Genomic DNA, 27,989 nt, shown 5'->3' on the forward strand with positions numbered 1-27,989 from the left:
TTCAACAATATTAAATTAAGTGACTGCTCTATTAGAGTATCTCAAGCTAGCACAGCAAAATGGTATCACAGACAACAAGAGAAATATTGACATTCAATGCAGACAGACATGGGGTGGAAGGCTGAGAAACTACATTATCATTGACTTGTGTGGGTTTAACCTACTCTATTTAGGCCAAACATAACAAGGAGCCACTGAATCAAAGACCTCTGCACTAAAGCAAAATGTATCTCTGACCCTGTCTGGTCTCCACCACATAGTTAGGAACACAAACAAGTATGCGTACACACTCATTCACCTTCACAATGGGTGAACAACACTGCCATATCAGCTTCTTTGATGTCACTGTTCACTGGTATAACTCCATACATCTCACTGTGACCACGAGGCTCCTCCATCAACATCTTACGCAATTGATCAAGGTTCTCTTTGCAGTAACGTCGCTTGTCAAGTATCGTCTCCCCAATAATCTCAGGATATCCAGAGACTGCAATGCGCACCGCTTCACCACCAGTGTGCATCTCTACCGTCTTGATTATTAGTGAACTGTTGAGCTCTGTAATCCTTTGGTAGCTGTTCATTGTGAGATCGGGGGTCTAATCATACGGCAGTCAATATACGCTTCCGAAAACCACAATCACACCTGAATAATGTGCACGTGACCACAGTATTGTGTATTATTATTAAGTTTAATATGCAAAACCTCCATTAAGGAGTATGACGCATATACTTATATCTTACAAAATTATTCAAGAGTTTCTGATCAAGTTCATCACAGTACTTGCTTGAGACACTGCATCGCTAAAATCTGTTCTGTAGCTACAGATGTATTTCGATCTTGATATTATATGGCTTGATATGATGGAGTTGGTCTAAATTAGGAAGCTTCTCTTAGAACTATTTTACCATTCTTAATCCGATACAATTTATCCTGCTTGTTGAGCTCACTTAGCCTGGCACGTAGTTGTTTGTTCCGTATTTGCTCTTGTGGGGTTAAGTCAGGTGTTATAAATACTTTAGTGACATGAGTCGGGTGCTCTTTCTTACGCAAGTTCAACCTGTTGTGGAGAATTTTAAACTTTTCCTCTCTTGTTGACAAAGTAACTTTCGTGAGTCTGGGCCTTCCAGTCTGTTTACCAATCCGTGTTACATTACTGATGTGAGCATTAACTCCAATGTATTTATTAATCAAGGATGTGACATTCTGAGTATCTTCGTTCTTCCGAATACTGGCTTCCGCAGATGTGGATTCTGGAAGGTTGTGCACAATCAAATTCAGTTTCCGTTTCTCCCGTTCCTTTTCTTCAGATATGATCGCTGCAGTCATTTATTTTTTATTTTTTATTTTTTTTTTCTCCCGGGCTGGATGTACTGCCCTTGCCTACCACCCCCAGCACCAAGGAGCAAGTGTGCTGGACAACTGAAAGGGGGACAACTAAAAGTCCCTAGGGCCAGCAATATGGCCCATTTCCGGGGAAGCATTGTTGGAACGATGAAGGATGGATCGTGTTCCCCGGATGCACATTGTAGCAGAACGAAGCAATGAAAATGACAGTGTGCAGCGAATCCACGCCAGAGTGCCACTATAAGATGTTGAGCTGTGGCGAGAAAGCATGTCGGCCAGACGACGATAGAATGTTAGTGCTTCTCCTCCCATTCCACCGGTTGTGGAAAATACTAAAGGGGTAAAGGAAGCCTGTTCATCTGAGCCATCTGAACAAGTGATCCATAGCAAGGAGGTAACTGAACAAGTGATCCATAGCAAGGAGGTAACTGTTGAATCAATAGCATCAATCGCTGCAGTCATTGATGCTATTGATTCAACAGTTACCTCCTTGCTATGGATCACTTGTTCAGATGGCTCAGTGTTTTCTACTACCATAGTGGTATCAGGCCCTAGCTTGATCACTGTAACTAACTAAATTATTTACTTTCTCTGTCAAGTCCTCAAATCTGTTTAATAGATCCATTTGTATGTTGGTACATTCGCGCACTATGGTTGGTACGATCTGGATGCATGTGTACTGCGGTTTTCCAAGCTCTTGCAATGCAAAGCGTCATGCGCTGTACATGCCGAGGCACAAGCATATGCGTGCGCAGCGAGGTGCGCAGTTGTTCGCATCGAGGTTCGCATACAACCACAGAATATTACAGGTGTAGTCTAGTCTCGGTTCAGTAACATTATAGTTAGAGCAAAATCCTCCCCTTACGGACTGCATCTTAGGGAAATCTGTGAATTGTTTGTCCAAGGGTTTACCAGCATATTTTGTGTTAAGCGGGTGACCAGATAGTCTGGGCACGACCCCTTTTCGAGCAAGCGCTTATATTAATTTCTAATTGGCAAGCGCCGTGGGAGGACATGCTATGGCTCTGCTAGCCTGTTGCCTATCTAGAGAACAGAGGGAACAATGGGAACGGAACAATGCCATCGAACAAGAGTTGAAGGCTCAGAAGCGTGAAGATAGTAAAAGGGTTAAGTTGCTACTGTTAGGGATTAGGGGAGCTGGAAAGAGCACGTTCATCAAGCAGTTAAGAGCAATTCATGCAGAGTGGCTCGATTCTGAGAGACTGCAATACAAACGGTTTATCTACCAAAGTGTGTACGTTGCCATCTACAATCTTATCCATGCTATGACAAAGCTACAGGTTTCCTACCAGTCCGCCAGAAGCTGAAACTAAGAGTAGCTATAGCGGAGGTCCTGGAAGGAATAGTTACCAGCCCACCAGAATCCTTTAGTGCTGACCTTCAGAAGAAGATCACAATGGTTTGGCAAGACCATAGTATCCAACAATGTTATCAAAGAAGAAACGAATTCCAACTATCTAACTCCGCTAAGTATTACCTAGATGGGCTTGATCGATTGTGTGCAGCAGATTATATACCATCAGTTACTGATATATTACATTTGGATTTTCCAACTGTAGGAATAGCAGAATACATGTTCCCTCACGGTATCCTTCGGTTTAACGTATAGTTGATGTTAGTAGACAAAGGTCAGAGAAGCGAAAATGGATTCACTGCTTTGATAGAGTACAAGCAATAATCTTCATTGTGGCAGTTAGTGATTATGATCAAGTGATAGCAAAAGATAATACCCAGAATCGACTATCAGAGAGTGTCACTCTCTTTGGTAACATCATTGTGCTTAAGTTCTTTTTCAATATGCCTATCATCCTGTTACTCAACAAGCATGACTTATTCTTAGAGAAGATAACTCACTCACCTTTAAGAGAACATTTTCCCGACTACACAGGTCTGGATAATGATTCAGTGAAGGCACTGGAATTCATCAAAAATTTGTTTTTTTACCAAACAAAAATTCCCTACGGTCCATGTTCTCTCACAAGACATGTGCCACAGATGTTATAAGTGTAAAAATGGTATTCGAAGACATGAAGGCTACCATACTGGATTTACATATCAAACAGTTTACCTTAATGTGACAACAACCCATGGTCCCATGCATCACACCTCATACTATACTAGTCCAGTGGAAGGATGGATTTTTTTGGCTGAACCTTGCAATACTGATGGTCTATAGTTTATTATGTCACAAAATATTTCTTCATACTATGGACTACTCAAAACCACCTGTCAGCATTAGGAAAATTGAGGTATTAACTCAGGAAATTCTAGTATTTTGGTCAATCAGTCATTCCATGCTAAATTATCGAAGAAATTAAATTTCTTTTCAAAATTGGCATAAAGACAGTGCATCATTATTCAAAGTCATGCAGCAAGTTTCATTTGATTCCTTTGATCACATTCCATGTTACCGTATAGCCTAAATGTTTCAAGGGGGAAATTTTTTGCTGATTTTGCATTTTTGGGGGTTATCAGCGAAAATTTTAGCCTTGAAATATTTAGACCTCCATATAGGGTAATACATTTTGGAGTCCATGCTTGCAAATCCACAAAAGTTTTATTTTTAGCAACATTGCTCAACCTTGAAATACTTAGGCTATATATGGTATGCTGGTTTGCTTTACTGTAGGTATTTTACTGCATTTGTGATTGCACAATACTTCTATATTATTCAACTCTATACAGTGAAACCTGTCTAATTGGGTCACTGTATAATAAGGTCACCCGATTTAAACTGACCATTGCAATAGTCTCCTAATTGTGCCATTTGTGTACACAGTGACCAATAAATTGTATAGGTTTTGTTTTCAACATCAATTGGACTATCTGAGCACATGTGTCATGAACCATGATAGTGGGTTCATATAGTATGTTCACGTTGAGCTGAATCCTCAAAAACATTTAATAAGTCATGGATGTAATTACACACGATCTTGAAATTTGGCTCATTTGTAGTACTGCTTGACCCGCTAAAAATATTTCAAAATCTTTTTGTTCAAACGTTTGACATAATATGTATGGCCAATCAAAATTTTCACAATACATTTCCTATGGGGAAGCCAGTGCCCATTGCACCCCTTTCCCGAACTTGTAATGGAGCCAAACTGTATGTGTCTGTTGTTGACACCTTTGCTGTTACCAATAATCATCTGGTTGGCTGAAATGTTAACTCTGTTGAGAAAAAATCCACTTTTAATTTTTAGCTGTTTTTCAGGATTCAGCTCAACATGAACATACTATAGTAGGGATCGCCCATGTCTTTTACAAAATCTCTAATTATTGGGAGGGGCTAAGCAACAAATTTTGCTGAAATTGTTCACTTTATTGTAAATTTTTCTTTGGAAGTTGAGTAAGGTATGCTAAATCGTTTGAGATACGGTGCCATGTCAAAATCATTGCCTTACGGCATGCTTTGAAACTAGGTTATAAGCCCATTTCTATCTACTCAGAAACCATACAAGTGCATCCAAAATCTTCGTTTTTGCTTAAATACCTGTAAATTTGAAAATTTTTGGTGTCAGAGACTCAGAATACACCACAGTTACAGGACTAGGACATAATTATATCAAGTGTCAGAAGTCACACTAGCCAAACCAAGCAATTCAATGTGTCCAGTGCCCACTTAGATCCATTCTTTCAGGTCTACCATAGTGAAATCTCCTTATGACTACCATGGGTTTAGTTTCTTATTTGCTGCCTACTCACAAATTTGAAGGTTAGACAGCGGCCGTAGGTCATTAAGGCAGTTCTAGATGGATTTATGTAATTTCCCTTATATCTGCATGCTATCCCCTTCTTGTAAACATCATGTTGTCCACAGAGGAAACAGCAGTATGGCTTCTCATAGTTGCCCATATGAGGAGGAAAAGTTTCTTTCCACATTCATGTGGTCCTCTAACCAAATAACCAAATAGGAGGGTGTAGCATCCTTAAATGGGCCCTCATCATCAATAAGAGTGGTCAGCTCTCTGGTCAGACATGTAGAGGCTTTTCAGAGTCGTTCAGTGGAGAAGTGAGCCTTGAGTGCTTACTGAGCAGACTCCGCATGCTGTGCCCCTGGCATTGAGAGTACCAGTTTGATCTGACTCTAGTATGCTGACCACCAGAATGCATGGATGTATTGAGAATGTATTGTTGTATGTCAGCTAGTCAAATGTCATGGCCACCAGGACTGAATAGCAGTGCACAGATTAGTATAATAATTAAGGGGTGTAAAGCTACAATTTAGGCAGGTGAGGGCTATGAGGCAGCTCATCAAACAGATGTATTGATAGCTTACATTAACAAAATTTAAAACAATTTATAGTTCCTTTGAGTAGGGCTGGGCGGTTTCTCGGTATTATAGTAATACCGCGGTATTGCAATGAAACGATATCTGTATCGCGTAGATTTCGGTGAAACGATAATATCACGATATCGATATTATTACGATTTTTAGTGTTTGTGACAGCTTATTAAGCCCTTAAGGTTGTTATAATGGACCTCAAATAATCACGTGATACTACTGCAAACAAGGACCTAGTACTAGCTAGTCAATTTTTTTTACAAAGATCGAGATACTCTAATAGAACAGTCAGCTAGGATCGAGATACCCTAATAAAGCAGTCAGCTACTCTAATATAGCAGTCATCTTTAATAACCGCGATAAATAGTAATATCGTGATATATTTCTGCACGATATATCGTGAAGCGAAACTCCAATACCGCCCAGCCCTACCTTTGAGGTTTCGAACTAGTCAAGCAAGATTGAGATACTCTAATAGAGCAGTCACCCTAATAGAACAATCAGTGACATTTAATGTAATGATAAATACACTGGTGAAATCACTCTAGATCTCTACTCAAAATCTTAGATGGTTTAACTTTCAAACCATATTTTTATTGGGGGAGTTCATATTTTGCATGCTATATAATATACACTTGTATATGCTATGTATAAAGGTGCTGAAATCTATTGCTGTAAATACCTCCAGATTCAAACTAGTAGCACAGATTTCTTTGTGGGTAGCTGGAGCATGCTATAGAGTGCATACATCATTAAGTCCACCTTAAGCATCTGCCTCACCTATTGTAAGTTTCTAGATACACCTTTGATGGGAATATCAGACACTCTCTTGATGCTCTTTTTTTTGGGAGAGGGAGGTCTGGAGATGGATAGGCAATCTTGGCTATATATGGTGGCTGAAATCGCTATCACAGTCATCTGTTTGCCAATAGATCAGACCTATGTAGCTATAGTATATACAACTTTCATGAAAGTTCTAATTGTAGCTAATCTGGTCTCTTGTGATGAGTATCCCCTATCTGGGGCTATGCTCTTTCCCTGATGTATATATGCCTGAGCCTGAGGAGATATATTTTCAAGGTTAAACAATGTGAAGCGGAAATGTAAAATTAGATCAAATATGTAAACAATCCCAAATTTTATTAGACTATATGGTGGTCTAAATATAAAAATTGGCTTTCACTGTTAACCCAAAAACCTTAAAATCAACAAAACTTTTCTTGAAATGCTGATCACCAAATAACATAATTGCATGCAAATAGGTTTATCGTAGTCCTGGTTTCCTAGCTAGCCTACTCCACCACAAGGGACTAGCTGTCAAGGAGGGAGAAGTGAGGAAATTTGCAATTGTAATAGCAATACTCATGATCAGTCATTCCATCAATGGGAAGGTACAAGTTAAAATATACTCCAGCGGTGAATGTGGAGATACGTATCAGGAAAGGGTTACTACTATACTGGAGAGTGCACCTTCTACTGTGAACAAGATGACCCTCAACCTTCATTTCTGGTTAAATAGCACATGTATGTATAGTAATTTGTCAACCATATAATTATTATTGTGTTTCTAGCTGTGTTTCGTTGAAGTTGATTAACTGGAGGCTTCCCTCATTAGGGACTAACAGAGGTTGAATTTTAATTTTATCACAGTAGGCTGTCCATTTACATGGATGGACTGATCATAGTGTCTGCATGTATGAATAATAGTCAAATACAGAGTGAGCACCCATATCAATTATTTCAGACTGAGTTGCTAGTTTGGTATCTTACAAGAAATAAGGGGCCTATAGATGCATCCTCAGGTGATTCCAAGGGGTTCAGGAAGTTTCCACTATAACTGTGATCCCAGACAGGGAAGTTTGTGACCGGTATTTCAGGCCATATTTAGAAAGTTTTGGTTACTGAGCGGACCCCTTGTTTGAATTATTACTGAAAGGCTGGTATAGGGCGGCCGCCCCAGACCAGGATTTAGCGCCATATAAAAATATATTTTTTAATTTAAATATTTAGGCGCGTAACAGGATGACAACTACGTGGTAACTGTTCCATGGTCTAATCATGGACGATAACAATGCTTCTGCTAGTGTACCAGGAAGGAAACAGTCTAACCCGCAGCATTATTCGGGCGTCGTGGTGACACCTCGCTATAACTCTGTGTCTGGCCGGCTACGGCGCTTCACCTCTGGTACCATGCAATGTTCGCTATTTTGTGGCGGGAGCAAGTGCAAGTATGAAAGTGACTTGAAGTGGCCAGCCAACGATGTGGCCATCCCAGGACTGTATTCTCACTGGTAAGTGTGTACTGTAAGCCAAATTGTGCATAAACTGTATAATTATTGTACACTATTTACGTAACGTTGTTAGGAGCAGGTCTTTGTGTTAATGCGTTAGTTATTGAGACGGTGTGTGCTAACAAACAGCTTATAAGCTATCAGTTATCATGTTGGTGTTGTAGGATAACTGATAGGGTTTTGGCCATGGCCAGACCTTCTACACACCTCATTAAGGAAAAGAATTTGATTGGTGAATTCAAACAGTGAGTTTTATTTGTGTTTTCTTTGTACAGCTGTGTTGTGGAGGTGGTACATACTTGGGGTTTCAACACAGAAGCCAAGTTAATGATGTGGCTCAAGTGTTTCTCATAATGTTCTGTTTGAAACCAAGGTACTTCATAGGCTGTAGCATTGCTGTCAACACTTTATAGTCATATACATAGTGCTAGCCTTGTGTGGCACATGCTTGTCAGTCTGGTCGCAAGCTCTTAAGTGTCTTGTTATACAAGCCATTCTTTTTTTCTACATATGTGACAGGCTGATAATTAAAAATAGTTTGCTTAATCTGTACATTATTGATGCCACGATATGAAAATTTTAATATCATGATATCATGGGACTTAGATCACAATAGTCACGATTTTATGAATTGAATATGTTAATGTTTTCACAGGACAAGTTTCGTACAATTAATTGATAACAATTTGACAAAGTTGACTCTTGTTTTTATGCATCACCACTTGTTGCCAGAGAAGTATCCTCATACTTTTCACTCTGATGAATACAAACAGTTTATAAGTATAGGTTATTGCACATATCCAGATATCTTTGCTATTTTAGAGACCTGAGGAGAGGCACAGTAGCAAAGATACTGGGATTCGTGCAATACCTGATTTAGACGTGTATCTCTGGTAACTGCCAGTGTTAGTGCCCATCCTGATTGATTTAGTGCTACAATGAGTCACTCTTAGATGAATATGATCATCTTTATGATCCAGCAATGCTTTCTTTACACTCTAGCAATGATGATTTCTGATGGATGTTGTGGCTGGAATCATAGATAATGTATGCGTTCTAATGGATTGGAAATGCCCATTAAATTATTATTTTCCTCTCCTAGTTACAGTGCACCAATACATTAGGAAATTTGTTGAAATGTACTGAGTGGCTGTTTGGCTTTCTCTCTCTTGTTTGAAGGGTAGTTTGAAGGCGTGGATATTCCTTGTACATTCTTTATTGTGTTGCGTTGTGTACTGAACAAGAACACAGCATTTCTGTGGACATTGAGAGAAATATTGTTTGCAACAGGTGGCAATGGTAGGTACTCACCAGCTAATAATTCAACAGCAGTACTATTAGTCAACTTCTCGTCACCACATTCACACAGGCCTAATGTATTTTGCGGACTGGACTCGTGGACTGGACTCACGCAATGAGCTGGAAACAGCTTTTAAACAATAATCCAAACATTATTCATCTCTTGTAACACTGGAGACACCACTATCGAGCTACAACTGTTGATACTGCTCTTCCTTACAAGTCAACAAACTAGTGCATGCACTAATTAATTAGAATACACTTATGATACACTAGTCCTAGCAGTGATAAAGCGTGATAGAGGCTATTGTTATAGCGTAGATGTTTTCCTTTATTGCTTTGGTACTAGCGCTAGAGTTGTAGAGATGAGCCAGCAATAATTCTTAGCAGGGTAGCTATATATAGGTGGCAATGCCCGGCGAGGTGATGCTGGGGGCTATGCAAATAAACTGGTTCATCACTACAGCCCTATAACACTAGTGCTAAGGACTGGAGCAACAAAGGAAAAACATCTAAGCTACAACAATAGCCTCTATCACATTTTATCACTGCTAGTACTCATGTATCGTAGGAATATTCTAATTAATTAGTGCATGCACTAGTTTGTTGACTTGTAAGGAAGAGCAGTATCAGCAGTTGTAGCTCGATAGTGGTGTCTCCGGTGTTACAAGAGATGAATAATGTTTGGATCATTGTTTAAAAGCTGTTTCCAGCTCAGTGCGTGAGTCTAGTCTGCGAAATACATTAATCCAGTCTGTGAGTCCAGTCCGCGAAATACATTAGGCCATTCACACAACCAAAGAAATGTGTGATACATTGAAATAATTTTATGCTACAGTCCTGTTCAGTTTGAGCTAAACAGCACAAAGTAGTACCTGTTTTCTGAAGTTTTATCAAAACAGTGGAAATTATACAGCGAAGTAGTGAATATCTAGCTAGCCTACTACACTCTACCTGCTACAAGTGGTGTAAACACCAGCAAAGAAACAACGCTGAACTTTCTGTTTCTTTAGGAAATTTGCACTACCATTTTGAAACACCATATTTCACCTATGTTCTTATGCTATTGTTTACTACTCTCCAGCATCCCTACCCAGTCCAGCCTCCAATTAGTGTAGGTGTACCAAGCTGTAAACAACAAACACTAATTGCTGGTTACAAGAGCAGCAAAATCTTTCACCTGTTGAGGCCATTAAGTTTACGCACACAGAAAAGATAAGTAAATAATACAGGCATTTCCTATCCATGTGACATACATTATATATGCTGGAATCCAGCAAAGCACGTAACAATAAACTTTGTCACGTGTATTTAACCAGTTTAGATACCTACCTGCGGGTATCTATTGGATTTCAAATATCTCATTTATGACTAATCTTCAAAGCATTCTATACATGTACATGACATAGTCTAATAGTAGTGTTGTGTCCTAGCCAGAGTACTGTTTATAATCCCCCAGTCACAGGGAGGGTTGGGGATAAAGTTACTCACTGTGTTACCCATACTCACAGGGCAGGGATAGAGTCAGTGTTCAACCTCCAACAGCCGGGAGAGCACAAGAATTGTGGACCAGGTCTAGAAGAGTCCAGTGGGTTTACATACCAACCTGAACATCTCATGAGTCAAGGAGGTGTGTGTGCGTGTGTGTGTGTGTGTGTTTGTAGTATGTGGTGTGTGCATGCGTGTGTGCGTGTGTATACATGTGCGAGTGTGCGTGGGTGTGTGTGTACGTATAAAAGACAAGGTTAGTAATTTTAGCTTGTGTTGATTTTAATATAGGCCAGTGCCACATGCATTCGACTTATTTAGGTCTGTACAATGAAATCTGTTATGCAACTGATGCATGCTGTACGATGTGTGTGACACTAGTATATTGTGGCACCTAGCTATAACTGTTAAGTTAAGCAAACAATCACCGTATAGCCTAAATATTTCAAGGGGCAAATTTTTGAGCTTGAGAAATGTTGCTAAAAATAAAAACTTTGCGGATTTGCAAACACTTCCAAAATGTATTAGACTATGGTCTGCGAAAAGGGGTCTTATAGCCTTTTCAATTGTATGTACTTGGCAACCTGTAACTTGACTTGTGAATGCCTGAAATATAGTCCCTTATACCCCTAACATACACTATGGCTTGGTGTAATATGAAGGTAGTAGGTTGAAAGCATGAGGAGTTACGATTAGTCAAACTTGACAATTTGGAAAGGCTATGAGACTCTATTTTGCAGACCGGGTCACATATGGAGGTCTAAATATTTCAGGGATAAAATTTTCACTGGTAATTATATACATATAACCCCCAAAACCACAAAATCAGCAAAAAATTCCCCCCTCAAAATATTTAGGCTATACGGTAGTTTTCCAGGAAAGTATATAGTATCAGTGATTGCAATTTTTAAGCAGCTCTCTACAAACAGACTTTGTACATCATGTGGTGCAAAAGGTGAAGAACTTGTTACCCCTGTGGCTAGAGGTGTGAAGAATTGAGTGGCCTAGATTATGGTAAACAGTCCAGGACCTTTCTCAGAGTACACACATTCTTGTGTGAGACACTAAATAGTGGTCTGGCCATGTGAGACCAGTTATCATGACTCTCAGATGTTCATAAAATATGTGTACGTACATTATTGAGTTGTATATTAAATATTCTAACCTTGGTCCCCACCAACTACTGTTTGTAGGCTCTACTATATGTATCATGTAGAGTAGTATATCTTCAGTGTTTCCAGACCTCTGTTACCTGAACACCTTGGTTTTCTAAACTGTAAATGGTGACTGTTCTTTTAGAGTATATTGTTGTCGGTGTTGCATCTTGCATAAATTCAATTGATTTGAGCTCTATGTAATCACAGTTTTATCTAACTCTAAGTGTTCTGTATTAGTATATTGGCCTATTGTTTTGATCATATGTGTTTTATTATTTTACAGTGTTCTTCTATAACTATGGCTGGTGAGTGTTTGAGTAGCTTTTATGTTTGTGTTGTAAACGTTTGTTGAAAAGTGAGTAGTGTATGCATTAGACCACAATGCTGAAAATCATAGTGAACTGTCGCAATGGTCTCCTACTGCTCTCTGTGGGATTTTAAAAAAACGATATAACATAACTGGAAATGTGCTGTATCTTGTATCCTCCACACCTCATCCAATCCAACTTTCCCTTATAGACCTTGTCCTCAGGGAATCTGTTTTGAGGTATTGATTGTGGAATTTAAAAAAAAAAGTTTTATTGCTCTGGTGCCTTTGAACATACCACTAGGTTTAGCACTATAACTGTTATTTGGAACAACATACAGTTGTACGTGAGATATACCTGCACCTCTCATAAATTTTATGTGAGCACAATCACAATGTAATAGCGTACTGGGTGTTATGAGGTGACCGCAGGGTTGCTCTGACAATGGTTTGGGTCCTCCTTACTTCTCTGGGGCACATCAACTTCCAGTGGTTGCTCCACAGACTGGTGCCTGTCAGTCACAAAGTCTACTTGCTGGCACACCTGTTGGTCACCAGCTAGTTAGGTAACCCTATCGTCTGGTCTCCCTCCTGTAGCCTAGGGGTTTGGATGGCAGAATTGTCTTCCACTGACAATGAATTATCTTTGGATGGCTTTGAAGAACTTTCTATGCAGCAATGTATCGGAAGATAGCTCGCACATCAAATAGGTTTTTGAAAAGCAGCATCATTCATCACCATCACTGAGAAAAATTGTATCACATGCTGAGAAAAAGTGCCAGCTGGAAGTGGGAGTTCTATTTCCATATCTATAAAGTTATTGTAGCTTCAGCTTTATCTAAGAAATGATTTAAGTGGGAGAAAAATACAGTTTTTTCAGAGTGGGGATAGTGTAAGCATACCTGTGCTTACTTACTGTATAACCTAAATATTTCAAGGGGCAAATATTTCGAGGTTGAGTAATGTTGCTAAAAATAAAATCTTCGCAGATTTCCCAAAATGTATTAGACTATGTGGAGGTCTAAATATTTCAAGGCTAAAATTTTCACTGATAACCCCCAAAACCACGAAATAAGCGAAAATTTCCCCCTCGAAACATTTAGGCTATACAGTATATGTACACAACATCTAGGGGCTACACCCACTACACTCAGATTGCTTCTGGTGCATTCTCAGGTGTCTGAGAATGTGATATGCCACTCTTTTTATTTTAGACTGTTGTAGAAGCACTTTCTATCGCTTAAAATTTAAGGGAGGCAAGAATTTGCCAAAGGGGCAAGCACCCCCTGCCCCCCTAAATGAAACCCTGCTTCAAAATGCTGAATTAGAGATAGAAATAGAGGGCAATACCACTAGTTTAGCACTGTACCTTGTATCCAGAGCCTCTGAAATATTATAGTACAAAAAAGTCAACACTAGGGACTTCTGACTACTGTTACAGTTATTTGGCTAGCTTTCAAACTGTATGTTATCGTGATTCTGCATGGCTACACTGTAGTCTGTACATACGTTGTAGTCTGTACGTACGTTCAGTATGGACACTTTGAGACCAACCAGTAGTGTCCTGATTATCAAGGTACTATACTTTTGGACCTTAACTAAGTGTCTGGATTATGTAGGTGTCCGTCCACATTACAAGTTCCGATAGTGCAAATATTATAATTTTCTACAGGGGCGACTTTGGAGTACCATCAATAGTTAATCTACTGGATATGGTGAAGGTGTTCACTTTTGCTGTGGATCAGGGAAAGGTGGCCGTACACTGTCATGCTGGCCTTGGTGAGCTGTAATTAGAATGTGTGACTCTTGTTATCTCTAATATGCTAATGTAGTGTTACCTCATTATTAGGACCATTGTATGATAGGACTGTGTCCATTATAACAAGGCATTCTTATCCTATGGCAGTACTGTATAGTAGGGAGCTAGATCACGAGGGTTTGAGCTTTGCTGCCCAAAATATCACCTGAAAACCAGCCTCAAATGTCCTTCATGCCAGCTTGACAGCATAATCAATCCTGAAATGCTTTCAGAGCAACACATCGAGTTTCTATAAAAATTTTAAAAAAAACGCTAAATTTTCTACTGACTTCCTCTCTGAGTAATGCCTTCAACCAGCATAACTTGACTATAGTTTAGGCTACAGGTTACTGTTCAACAATGCTTAGGCTTGAAACATGACTTCACCAGACGTGGCAGCCACAATATGTTCATTGTGGATTTACCTTTGTCCTCCATTGTGTCCCACTTCTTTCTCCACTACTGGTTGTTACATTGTGGTAATGTATCATGACTATCATGAGAATTATCTGCAATTTCCATAGTGAGTGTATTAAGTGTAGAGGTGCTTTGTTCACTCAGTGTTGGACGTAACGCATTACTTTTGTAACGCGATACATAATATTATTACTTAATGCAGTAACGAAGTAATATAACACTCTACATTTCTTATGCTAGTAATATTTAACGGATAGTTACTTTGCATAAATAATGCGTTACTAAAGTAGCGCATTATTACTCGCTACTGTAATAATATTTTAATTTATTCAACGAATCACTATCATGTTACTTAACTGTTATTGTAATATTATTATCTAATGAAGTACTAACACATTACTTAACTAGCGTGTTACTGTAATGTTATTACCTAATGAAGTACTATAGGGTTGGACAATATTTCAATAAATTGCTAGTATTTCCTAACTAAGTGCTCACAATAGTGGTATTGTGTGAATTTAGCCTTTGCAGTATTTATCACATTTTGCAATAAATATTGTATTTATCATCTACGTAATTTGTGTCTCTTCTAGTCCTCATATTTGATATAGTTCATGTATACTATTGCTAACTATGTCAATTGGTTAACTTGTTAGCAAAGAAGAAGTTATGCTTGTAAACTAATTGTCAATGAAAATAAGCAGTCGTATAGACTTTTCTAACAATGTGGTAGTGTTTCAATTTTCACATGCAATATTGCAATAATCACATTAAATGACTCGTGCAATAATCGCATGTCACAAATTCAATATCGCCCAACCCTAAAGTATTAACGCATTACTTAACTAACTATGCGCGTTAATGTAATATTATTACCTAACAAAGTACCTTTATACATTGTGTCTTATGTAATAAAACATATTACTAGTTACTTTTAAACTGAAGTAATACGTTCACAGTGGCAGTAACAAGTAATAAGTAATACTAAATATTTTTGTGGAAGCCTCCTCATGTCAAGTAGGTCCCAAACATAGCTAAGGTATACTTCATGACCTCTTTAGTAAGACCACCTCATTATAGTGACCATGTCAAGTAGGTCAGACATGGCGCAGTAGTAAAACCACCGAATTTTTCCTTACAGGCAGGACAGGTGTACTGGTTGCTTGTCATTTGATCTTCTCTGATCACATTACTTCTGATCAAGCTGTGGCTCATGTGAGATCAAAGAGGTGGGCCACACCTACCCTATGCACCTAGCCACACCTCTTTTTACTGTAGGCCAGGTTCTATTCAGTCGCCAGTTCAACTACAGATAGTACAAGAGTTCTATGAGTACCTGAGGCCCAAGTGGATAGTGTTCCCTTCAGTGTGAGTGTATTGTCTGTCAGTGTGTATGTGTTTTTCTTGTATGTGTTTGTGGCGTGCATGTGTGTGAGTGTGTGTGCATGCGTGGGTGTGTGTAGCTTAAGTGTGTTTGTCGTAGTCTCAATTTAGCCCCTTTTATTGTGAGAAATATTGTCAACAGTCTTTTAAATCTCAAGACATATGATGACAAGTGTGTGATTAACTTGGCTACCGATGATTTGTGTGTGACTTACCCAAGATATATATTGACTGGATCTGCAAAAACTCAGCACAATCACGCAACCCTAAATTTATAGCGTAAAGCAATGGGTGAAATATTTGCGTATTATTGAATAATTCCGTAAATTTTTTAACTCTAGTAAAGGAAAGGACTAAACCTGTATGTCATCTTATTCGCCTACTCAATTGAGGAGTTGGAAAATCTTTGTTTCGTTGCAGTAGATCCAAGGATACACAAGTTATGAACGTTTGTTTACATCACGTCGAAGCGATTGTACGTGATTGATTTGTCTTCACAGATTTTGCCTTTTTATGCAGTGAAGAAAGGCGATAAAAGGACAAACTTACCCAGTAGTTGATTCCTGTATTCATGGCGAACATGGTGGTGAAAATTTCAGCGACATACATCATTCTATTTGTAGGTTACAAACGTTTTAGTAAGCACCTACAATTTATTTTCCCAATGCTTGCTATCAATTTTTATGTTGTTGTTGTTACTTTGTAAGGCTGTAACTCCAAAAGTTATTGTCATATGAGGCTGAAACTTTGCCAGATGGTACACTTGGCTAAGGAGATTATAAATATTTATTAAACAGGAATTGGAAAAATGTGTGATTGTGTCGGATTTTTGCAGATCCGGTCACATATAAGCATCATCCACTGGATAGTATACAGTATGCATTGGTGTACGTATTGTAGTATTATCTTACTAAGCTATTAACTGTGTTAATTATTACATAACTTGTTAATTCCACCCTTTCCCTTAGGGATTGTAGTGATGTCCCTTGTGTGACGTTGGATCAGTTTATGAATAACCAGCGATGTATCCTTCATGGTGGTGACTATCGCTGCTACAAGTATCTACCAAAGGTAAATATTGTGTTAGCAAGTTATGTCATCAACTATGACCTCATTAGTTATTTGTGATATTGCTATATATAAATGTTTGTGTTCTTATTGGAAATGTGCGTGTTCTTAATAAGGACATGTTTGTGTCCTTAATATGGATGTGTTTTGTGTCCTTAATATACTTAATATGGAGGTGTTTGTCTCCAAGATATGGAGGTGTTTGTGTCCTTTGTATAGACTGCCCCTGCCTGCCTGCCTGCCCGCCTGCCCGCCCGCCCGCCTGCCTGATGCCTTTAGGCAAGTGTAACTCGATAATGGCTAAGGCTACAGGCTTGATTTTCACTGTTCGACATCACTTTGTCCCGAGACATGCCTTTTGGCTGCAGCAGTATGTACAATGAGTGCATCATGGATTTACCTTTATCCTCCTTTGTGTCCCATTTCTTTTTGCTGACTACCCAAGGTGTCAATTTACGGTAGCACAATGCATGGCTTCCCTACATTTGTAAACAAGAATTCATCTATATTTTCCGTGGTGACTGTATTGATTGCAGAGGCACTTCTGGTACTGTTCTTTGTTAGTAGTACTGTGTAACTAGGTGAAAGTAAAGCATAATGAACACTTGAATCAGTAATTGATAGTTAGGGCGTGCGAATTGTCCGTATTTTTTGTGGTGATTGATTTGTTTGTAGCACTGTGTATAACAGGCTGAAGCGAAGCGTAATATTACTTTCAAGTCAGTGTAATTGATAGCTGGGAAATACGTTCAGATGAAAATGTTAACTCTGGTGCCATCCTTTCCTTTGATGTGGTAAGTGCGGGTTCACCATTAATAATAATGTTATTTAAAAAATAAACAAACAAGTATAAGGAATTTTATAAGTTTGATTAGGGATCATAGAAAAAAGTAGAGAAACAAGGGAAGTTGCCTACACCTGCAGATATACCAGTGAACATTTAATCCCTAATTCAGTCATTGTTTATACTTGTATGGAAAGTAGTGATGCACCAATACCACTTTTTCACTACCGATCCGATACCGATACATTTGAGGCCAGAACTGGCTGATACCGATACTTTGCCCCACAGGAATTTCTCACGAGAAACAGCTAGTGATTTAGCTTACTAGAACTCATCAACTGCAGTTTGCTGGTTTTGTGGCTATCAATTACGCGAAGATAAGTTTATGGCTTCAATGAATCTTATTTCGTGGCTTACTTCAGTTTCCACTGTACTAATAATGCTAGTAGTTGGCTTCTGTTAAGGAATTCATGGCTTATAACAGCTTTTGCTCAACTCCGTTCAATGCGCTATGTACGCTGCCATCTTGATAAGTAATTAAATGACGTCATTTAAAGTATCGGTTGGTATCGGGCATTTTTAGCTTTACCGATACAAGTCCAATACCACCAAAATAGGGCCGATACCGATACTAGTATCAGTATCGGTGCATCACTAATAGAAAGTGTTAGTTACAATTGTGGGCAGCCACTTGACTACCACCTTAATATTAAAGTATTTAATACCAGTAATATGTGACCAGATCTGCGAAAACCCGACACAATAGCGCAAGCCTAAATTTCCAGTATAAAGCATTGAAAACAATTGGTGAAATATTTGCGTATTATTGGAAAAGGTTCATAATTTTTTTGAACGCCTCTTTCTCAGTGCAGGAAGGGACAAACAAAAAAAACTGGATATCATCTTATTCGCCTACTCAGGAGGAGTTAGGAAATCTTTGTTTCATTGCAGTAGACCAAAGGATACGAAAGTTATGAGCGTTTGTTTACGTAACGTCGAAGCGATCGTCCAGTGAAGAAAGGCGATAAAAGGACAACCTTACCCAGTAAATGATTCCCCTATCCATAGCGAACACGATGGTGGAAGTTTCAGCCCAGTACGTCCATCCTTTCGTAAGTTACAACTGTTTTAGTAAGCACCTGTAATTTATTTTTTCCCAATACTTACTGTACAAATTGATTTTTCTGTTGTTGCTACTTTGTAGGGCTGTAACTCCGAAAGCTATTGGCATATGAGGCTGAAACTTTGCTAGAGAATACACTTGGCTAAGTAGATTATAAATATTTAATAAACAGGAATTTAAAAAATGCACTATTGTGTCAGGTTTTCGCAGATCCGGTCACAAATTGTATGCTAGGTGTTTAAGTACTTTTTGGAAATGGTTTCATTGTTACTAATATCATTTCAGGTGTTGTGTGATATTTGTGGACGGATATTAGACTTGTGTGGAGTAACTACTCAGTTTCCATGGAGAACTACTACTGCTACTACTACAGTGGTTACCAATGGCAACACCAATACCACCAAGTTGAAGGAATTGTGTAAATCTCTTAGTGAGTTGGAGTTGAGGGCATATCTTGGAGGTGTGGGCTCAGATCATGTGATCCAGACTGATGAAGATGATAATGAGGAGCTGGACTTGTTAGTGTCTCCTAGCAATAGTGTTCATGATACACTGGAGTGCAGTGATCTTATTGGTTCAAATAAGACGACAACCCAGTCACTTAATAAACTTCACCTTGGTAACTGGTTAGATAATAAAGATACCATAGGAACCACCAATCAACTGAAGGTGAGGTTGTAATAATATTTTAAGGCATACAGTACTGCTCAAATGCAACGTTGTCTCGCAAGAGTGCAAGTGGTTAAAAAACTTGCTGGTATGGCATCTGTTTCGCTCATGAGTGTTCATCCCAAACGAAATAGAATAAATACTCGTCAGCAAAATGGGTGCCACACCCTTTAATTAGCAAGGTTTGTAATAACTTGCACTCTCGTGAGACGACATTGCGTTTAAGTGGTACATACTATAACATGTTCCCTATGTAAGTATACATAATAACAGGGTTTGAGAAATTTTAATTTTTGCAGATTGGTAGCCCCTGTTTCTGTGAAAAATTTACCCGCTTGAAAAAACAACATTGTTTGGTATTACATATAAATGCATTAATGATCCTGAAAATCATCCCCTTGAAATTTTGAATGGTGGGGGGACAATAGTACATGTAACACTTTCACACCTCAGATCAAAAGAGCCGCCCGGGCTACATTTCGTATGTAGCCCAGCTAACCGGGCTACATACGAAATGTAGACCAGGCTACAACTGGGCAGTGATTGTATAGATGTCGATGCCAAAATTGATTGTGGGGATCAATTTATACTCACGTGATTAGGATGCACAACTTGGATTTTTCCATGAAAACCACTCAGATGGAGAGTGTTTTGTTATACTCGCCATTGTACAAGTTGAAAAACGTTGGGCTAAGATGAAAACTAGCGCTATAGCTTATTCATCGATCGGAACTTTACATTTTCGAATGCGGACATGCCTCCATCACGAAGCTACCACTCTGCATGGAGTAACCACTCTACAAGCAAGCTTACCTGTCTAGGCCTTTAGTGAACTCCGTCCTTTTTCCATAAACGATTCTAAATCGATAGCACTGATTAAAACAATAAACTCGCATAACTGAAATTCTCCATGATATCTCTAGGATATGTCTGTTTATCATAACCGAACGTAACCAGAGTGCATTGGCTTCTAACCCATAATCGAAATTTTAGGTATGCATATATAATACATCCGGTGTCTGCACTCGTATTGGCTTGGATGATTGATCGCCCTGTACAGGCTATCAGCCTACTAAGTGTTACATATTAGCTGTAACACGGGGCATTCGGGCTTTGCCTGATATGTATGCCCTCTGCCCTCGGGCAGTCAGGCATACATATCAGGCAAAGCCCTATAGCCCTCATTCCCGTGTTACAACTATTGCTTATATTGTACTCCTACAGTACTTGAAGTGGTACATACGTAAGCAAGGGTGGCCCCAGGAATTTTAGTGACTGGTTTCCAAACTTTTGCTATACGCAAATTTAAATCTAGGGGGATATGGGGCAAGGTTTGAAATTGAATCTGGTAGCAATAATGACAGTTTTAAAATATAATTATGTTAAGTATAATGTAGGCTGCTTAATTGTGCTTGCTTCTGGTACAGTATCAGGTGCAGACTAAAGAGTTAAGGGACAGAGCAAATTTGACATCTGAAGCATAGCTATAACAGATATGGATGTTGTTCTGGGGGTCTTGGGGCATGCCCCCAGGAAGATTTTCAGATTTTAACACTTTATTAAAAGATTTTGGACTATTTTTTACTGTGTTGGTACAGGTAAATAAAGTAGCTAGCTAGCTACTTACAGTTCTTAAGAGAAATACAAAATATGGCTGTTCTATTAGAGTGGTTGACTGCTCTATTAGAGTATTTCGATCTGAAAAATTGTACCATTGTAAATCACTGCAAAATATACTTTTGATCACCTGAATACACTTGATCAGTTTCTGGAAACCTCAGAAACCCCCCTAGATCTGCCCCTGCATAAGTATCTCAGAGTTCTCTTGGTAGGCAAAAGATGTTTTATATGTGTGGATGTAACACTTTCACACCTCAGATAAAAGGAGGCTACATTTCATATGCAGCCCAGCTGGCTGGGCTACATCTGAATGTAGACTGGGCAGTGATTATATAAACAATCAATATTGTGGAGATCAATTACTACTCACGTGATTAGGATGCATGATTTGGATTTCACCATGAAAACCACTCAGACAGAGAGTTTTGTTATCCTCGCTATCCTACAAGTTGAAAAATGTTGGGCTAAGGTGAAAACTAGTGCTATAGCTTATTCACCAATTGTGTCTGCATGTTTCTGAATATGGACCACACCCCCATCACAAAGTTACCATTCTGCATGAAGCAACCACACTACAAACAAGCTTACCTATCTCTAGGCCTTTAGTAAATATTCAGATTCAACAGCACTGATTAAAACATTAAATTCACGTGACTACAAAATTTTCTGTGATATCTTGAGGATTTGTCTGTTAATTGTAATAACCAAATGGGGTTGGGTGATTAATCGCTCTGTGCAGGCTATCAGCCTGATACGGATGGGAAGTGTTGTATATTAAGCCCTCAGGCAGTCGGGCATACATACCAAGCAAAGCCCTCATGCCCATGTTACAACTATTATACGGATCTTCTACACCTTATATAATGTGTGTAACAAGTCATGGCTGATTGTTAACAGAGTGATCTCAACAACAGTCAGTCACCATCAGGATACAGTGAAGTGTTATCCTCCATCAGTGATGTGACTCCATTACTATGTCTACTGCTAAACTGGCTGGATGAGTTGAAGGTGAGGGACTAGTTGGTGACTGTTCTGTTAGGGTAGTGTAGTAAGTTGACTGGTGTGTTATGCAAATCTTTGGTAGTATAAAATTTTCATGGGCTTCATATGAATTCCCTGTTTTTTTAAGTATGGTAATGCTATTGCAATATTCTGTAAACGATTTGCATCAAGTTCACTGACTGTTCTATTAGAGTAGTTAGGTGTTTTATTGTCATGTAGGAGCCATTGCTGAGTGGTGATGATGTTACTATAATTAGACATGATTACCAGATGCAGTTATCCCAGTGTGGACTATCCAAGGTCAGTTATAAAGTAATGTAACCTACTAACTGGTTGTGTGTTTCAAAGCACAACGATGCTGTCATTTTGGGGACATGACCTTGTGTAGTTATTTACATTGTATGTAGAAATTTATAATTATAGCGGAAGAGCAAATTGTCAATAAGTTTTCAATTGGGACATATCAAATCACTCTTTTACTTATTTTCAAGGAGAATTTTTTATCATCATAGGCTTGTTGTCAAACAGTACAGTAGTACTGTTTAAGTAGGGATCTCCCCTAAAGTGATGCGCTGCCTAAAGTTCCGCCTTTAACAATCATCCTAAAGACATTTTATGCAACGAAAATTACTTTTATGGAATAATTTTAGTCCGTCTAACATCATTAAAATAAAGAAGCGGCTGGATATGGAATTTTTAAAAATTACTGAAACTTGAATTTCTGTCTGCCAGCCTGGCTGACTACAGTCGCAAGGCTGGTGGTCAAACGAGGCAGTGTACAACCACCATTTTTATGCCACAATAACAAACTGACCAGTGGCGTGTGCCTTTTGGGGTTCCAATGAGTGTGTGCCTTGTATTTCCTTTTATCTTCAATCTTACTGGTTGTCGTCTTCTTCATGCAATAAAACCATATCGAGGCATTGATTTCCTGTATCAAAACTTTTTCTGAGTAACATATTTAGACACCATAAAATTATTTGAAGCGCTTATGACCTTAACTTCATGACAACACCCATTAACAATCTTGGTTGATTGAAAATTAACTCTTTAGTATAGCGGCACAACCAAAAATCATGCACTTTTTCATAAAACAATGAAACTTTCCACATGAATAGTAGTCCTCAATACATGTAATGTTAGATATAGTGCCATCGCTGATTTGACCTTTGGTGACCTTTACGGCCATTTTTGTGCAGAAAATTGATCGTTTTTGTCTTTTTAACTCTCTGAAGCAGTAATTAACTTGTTAAAAACATGGTACCAAACAAAAGATCTTGCTGAAAGAAACAACTTGGTTTTTATTTGAAGTCAATAGGTGATTTCATTGCAAAGTTGTGATCATTTTTATTAGCTGCAAAATTTGATAAATTTATGCATATTATTATCTGCCCACAGGTAATTCACACCTGGAGGGCAGGTAAGTAATTATATCGAATTTTGCAGCTAATAAAAATGATCATAACTTTGTAATGAAATCACCTATTGACTTCAAATAAAAACCAAGTTGTTTCTATCAGCAAGATCTTTTGTTTGGTACCATGTTTTAACAAGTTAATTACTGCCTCAGGAAGTTAAAGACAAAAATGATCAATTTTCTGTATAAAAAAGGCCGTAAAGGTCACCAAAGGTCAAATCAGTGATGGCACTATATCTAAAAATACATGTATCGAGGACTACTATTTATGTGGAAAGTTTTATGGCTTTATGAAAAAGTGCACAATATTGCCAATTTTGGGGGCTACGCCGCTATACTACTTAACAGTCTGTTTATTCAATCACAATGACCACACACACTTATTATTGGTCTATCTGTATTTATAATGCTAGCACAGTGAAATACCGTAATTCGCTTTATTTTTGTGCAAATAGTTTTCGTGATAAAAATTTTCGTGTAAAAATATTTTCGTATTATTTACGTAAATGACTGCTCTATTAGAGTAGTTCGATCTTGTATAAAAAATTTTGTGCAAGAAATTTTCGTAAAAATTTTGCGTACAAAAATTATTTTACAACGAAAAAAAAGCAAATTACGGTATGAGATAGTGATACACCCTCCTCTGACTCAAAGTACTCTAATACAACAGTCACCCTAATAGAATAGTCACACATGTATAGCTGTATGCTATAATAAACAAACAAAAAAAATGTGCCATATGTTAAACAGACCAAAGTTAACTAGTAAATTAGAGATCCAACTGAAAAATAGTAGTGAAACAAAAGATGAATGATGGTATTACAGCATAGCTTGGTCACACTATACAGCTCTTTAACCAATTAGCACATGGATTATTATTCTTAAACCAGACCATATTCCTTGGGGATGGGGCTGATTCATTGGAGATTGAGGAGGTATTTATAATCTCAAGTTGATAAACCCTCCCTCCTTCCTCCCTGAGGATACGGTCTGGTTGCATATGGGAAAATCCCTACTTTGAGATTGAACAAAATAATTGTTATAACTTAATTGCCAAAGCAGGGATTTTCCCACTGAGCTATGCTGTAATACCATCATTCATCTTGTTTCACTACTATATGTGACCGTCTCAGTAAAACCCATCTTGTTCGCACAATTAAAAAAATTTTTATTGACTCAGCATTATCTGCAATGTCCAAGGAATGGATCACCAAAGTTTCAGCCTTCTGTGGTGAGTAGTTTTGGAAGTATAGCACTAGACAGTAGGAAGAGTAAGATAATCGATTTGTACAGCAACTATACTGAAAATAAACTAGAGGTGCTTACTTTCGCAGCCATAACTTCTATTTGAATTAGTCTACAACATTGCAATTTGGCTTAAAATGTTCACCATGGATAAGCACATCAGCCAAGGTATAGTGTTAGTCCTGTAGACACTTGTGCATATGGATATGAAGGCGGTTTGTTAGAAGAAACAATGATGATCTTGTTTACGTTTACCACATTGTAAACAAACGCACGTGACACGCATACCGTTGAAGCTACAGAAACGAAGCAAAGATTTAAGACTCTTCATGAGCAGGCAAATAAGATGGTATATAGTTTTAATCGATTTGCTTCTTCCTTCTTCAATTACTGGCCTGATAAAAACTTGCATATTTTCTTTGTGGCATGTGTAATTTTACGAACTATTTTTAAATTTCAATTTTCTCAATACGCATGCTAGTGCAAACAAGTCGGGTTTTTGCTGAGATGGTCACATATCAGTTGAATTCCTATAAATCTATAATTTTTAATATTCTAGTACTTTTACAAACATTTATAAAATTTACATTAGTGATTGGTTAGATGTTACCCTGTCAATAAAAAGCTTTAAGAAGACATGGCAGTTGGTCATGTGATCACAACTATCTCAAGTGACATGTACAGTTTCTGGTACCATAGATACATCTGTGCTTCTTTAACTGATTAGTATCTGTGATTATTATTAGCCTTGTAAAATGTGAATCAGACCTTCTATCTCTATGTGGGGTTGATTCATTAAAGATTGAGGAGGTGTTTATAAGATAAGCCCTCCCTCCTTTCTCCCTGAGGAATAGGATCTGGTTGCAGATACCTTTACATGTTAACTGTTCTAGTTAATGATCCACTTGGACTTGTCATGCATGTGACATCATTATTAATTTTAATGCATCAAACTTCATACCAAACATGATTTTTTTTTGTCCACAAAAAATCTGTTATATGGTAGTTAAATATTTTCCAGTACTACACTTGTACTGTCATTGTAGGAGAAATCTGCCACATTACAAGTACTGTCTTCTACCATACAAGAATTATCCAATCATATTGAAGAAGTTCAACAATTTGTACATCACCTCTCCTGGAGTTTGATTGGCTGTAACAGGCCAGCTTCACCTATCAAAACAGCAAATAAAAGCAAAGGAGTCAGTGACTCTTACCTCCTGGGTCACACACACAAACCACTCAAACACAGTAGCAGTAGTTCTGGTGATGATCATGTGATCTCCAATCTGTTGTTACATCATCAACATTGTTAATTTTATTTATCAATTGTTTAATATTTTGTACACCTGTATAATTATATTATGCCATTGCGTAAAGGAAGTAGCTGTGTATGGTAGGCACTATCAATACAGAATTAACTGTAGTCAAATCTGTTACACAAAGTCAAGTACAGTGGGTTCTCCATTATTTGAACACCTGTTTGCCAGTTTTATTTACACAATTAATATGTTCAGATAAGTGTCCAGATAGGTAAATCCCATTCATTTATATACAGAGCTCTGTTCAGTCACCTCAATAGAACAATCATTCCTACTGTTAGGGACCAGCCTATTATGCCCAAATTTTTGCCTATTACATGTATACTCATTGTGCAGATGTGTGTTATACAGTAACTTATGAATAGTTGACATTTACTGAACATTAACTGAAATGGCTTTAAAACCTGGTAATGGCAGTTGCAGTTGCTACTATAGGTTGAAAAATTTTGCAAAAAGGTTCATGCATTAAGTTTGCTCAAGCGCTTTTTAAAACCATTAAAATGTATATATCGTAAATCAGGAAAAATTTGAATGACAAATTATTTTTACCTATACTAATAATTTGTGTAAACAAATATTATTAATGTATCAAAATTTTTCGTCGATTATGCCAGTGACAAAAATATGTTACATCGAAATTGTAATAGACAAAAATTTTCTGTGCCAAAATTTTCCTTATTTACGGTAGCAAGAGTTAATAATAGTGGAGGGAGAGTGTCTAACACTGCATAGGCCTGTAAAAAATGATCCTGAGAAATTCAAAGGGATTCTTTCTGTAAAACTCTGTAATTTGTAGTATTCTCCATAGGTGAAGATTGTTTCAATCATCACATTTCTTTGTTCTCTCAGTGTGCTATCATCACATTACCTTGTTCTGCCTGTGTGAACATCTTACACATCTGAAAGAATCCCTTTGAATTTCTCAGGATCATTTTTTACAGGCCTATGCAGTGTTAGACACTCTCCCTCCACTATTATTAACTCTTGACGGTAGCTATATATAGTTATGATCATATTACTTTGTATACCACTACATATTAATTTTTGACATTCACAGCTCTCAATGTTACATCAGAGACACATACACCTGTGCATGTGCTAGTATATTGTACTAGCTTTGAACTCTTGTTGTGTACTCTATAATATTTTACAAAAATTTTAAATATACGCAACCTTATATTTACTTGCCTGTTAGCGTATGTATTGGCCACTATTATTAACTCTTGGTTCTATGTTATAATTAAATACTGTCACAATGTAATTGCATAGTCTAAAACTGACTGAATTACTGAATTTTATGTAACATACAAAATTTTGCAACAGATCTAGAAGGTTAAGGGTGCTCTGTACAGTCCACTTATATGGCTTCCCATAAAATTTAATTTGTTCTATAACTTACTAATGGTTTTAGCAAATGTTCTGTACTTTTTTACTGGATATAAGCTAACACTAGTACACAGGTTAGTCCAAACCCAACTGCTAAATTTGCTTTAGAACATGAGTTATAGTTTTCCCTTTATACTAGAACTAGTCTTACAGCTTACGCACAAGATCCTTGATACTTTTATGATACACTATGCTAAACAGCACAAACCATTGTGCGTTCTTATTTTTGTCTTTTAGCTTCTCAATTATCACATATTTATCTTTCGGGTTGACACTCCCAGAAATCCTTTTCTTTACTTCCACGTTATTCATCATCTGGACTTGCTATTTCAAAATGGCAAATGCTCTTCTTTGGCAAAATTACTAAAGTAGCTTGTGTGAAAATTTCATGTCTATTGGATTAAAAATGACGGAGTAGTTCTAATTTAAGTGAGAGGGTGTAGAATAGCAATATGCGTGTTCTTGTTGCTATGGGATACCTAATTTACAGGTACTAAAATGCGTCAACATGTCACAGGCTAATTAAGTGACCATACTATTTCTTTTAGTGCAAAACAGACCA

At 37.9% G+C, this 27,989-nt stretch overlaps 2 protein-coding genes across 5 annotated transcripts in view; one reads left to right on the forward strand and one right to left on the reverse strand.

The window, feature by feature from the left end:
• Positions 1-27,989, reverse strand: part of LOC136252508 (trans-L-3-hydroxyproline dehydratase-like) — a 182,577-nt gene that overhangs the window by 11,527 nt on the left and 143,061 nt on the right. Inside the window, exon 1 of one of the 2 annotated variants that reach the window (XM_066044960.1) lies at positions 299-653. The exons of the other annotated variant lie outside the window; for it this stretch is intronic. Coding sequence (XP_065901032.1) covers positions 299-581 — 283 coding nt within the window. The 5' untranslated portion in view covers positions 582-653. Of the gene's footprint in view, positions 1-298; positions 654-27,989 lie in introns of those variants that run through there. 2 annotated transcript variants of the gene reach the window in all.
• On the forward strand, positions 7,655-26,098 carry LOC136252501 (uncharacterized). Of its 3 annotated transcripts, none has more exons than XM_066044951.1 (12): positions 7,655-7,942; positions 8,107-8,187; positions 10,753-10,871; positions 12,170-12,191; positions 13,866-13,972; positions 15,550-15,637; positions 15,687-15,776; positions 16,760-16,862; positions 19,052-19,435; positions 21,953-22,063; positions 22,277-22,357; positions 25,766-26,098. In XM_066044951.1, the coding sequence occupies exons 1-12, from the start codon at positions 7,710-7,712 to the stop codon at positions 26,033-26,035; spliced, it is 1,689 nt and encodes a 562-aa protein (XP_065901023.1). In that variant the 5' UTR covers positions 7,655-7,709; the 3' UTR covers positions 26,036-26,098. The 3 variants fall into 3 exon arrangements, with proteins under 3 accessions (XP_065901023.1, XP_065901024.1, XP_065901025.1); XM_066044952.1 differs by having other exon boundaries at positions 16,769-16,862; XM_066044953.1 differs by lacking the exons at positions 7,655-7,942; positions 8,107-8,187 and adding an exon at positions 8,198-8,315.

This window comes from Dysidea avara, chromosome 4 (assembly GCF_963678975.1).
Source record: "Dysidea avara chromosome 4, odDysAvar1.4, whole genome shotgun sequence".
Taxonomy (NCBI): Eukaryota; Metazoa; Porifera; class Demospongiae; order Dictyoceratida; family Dysideidae; genus Dysidea; species Dysidea avara.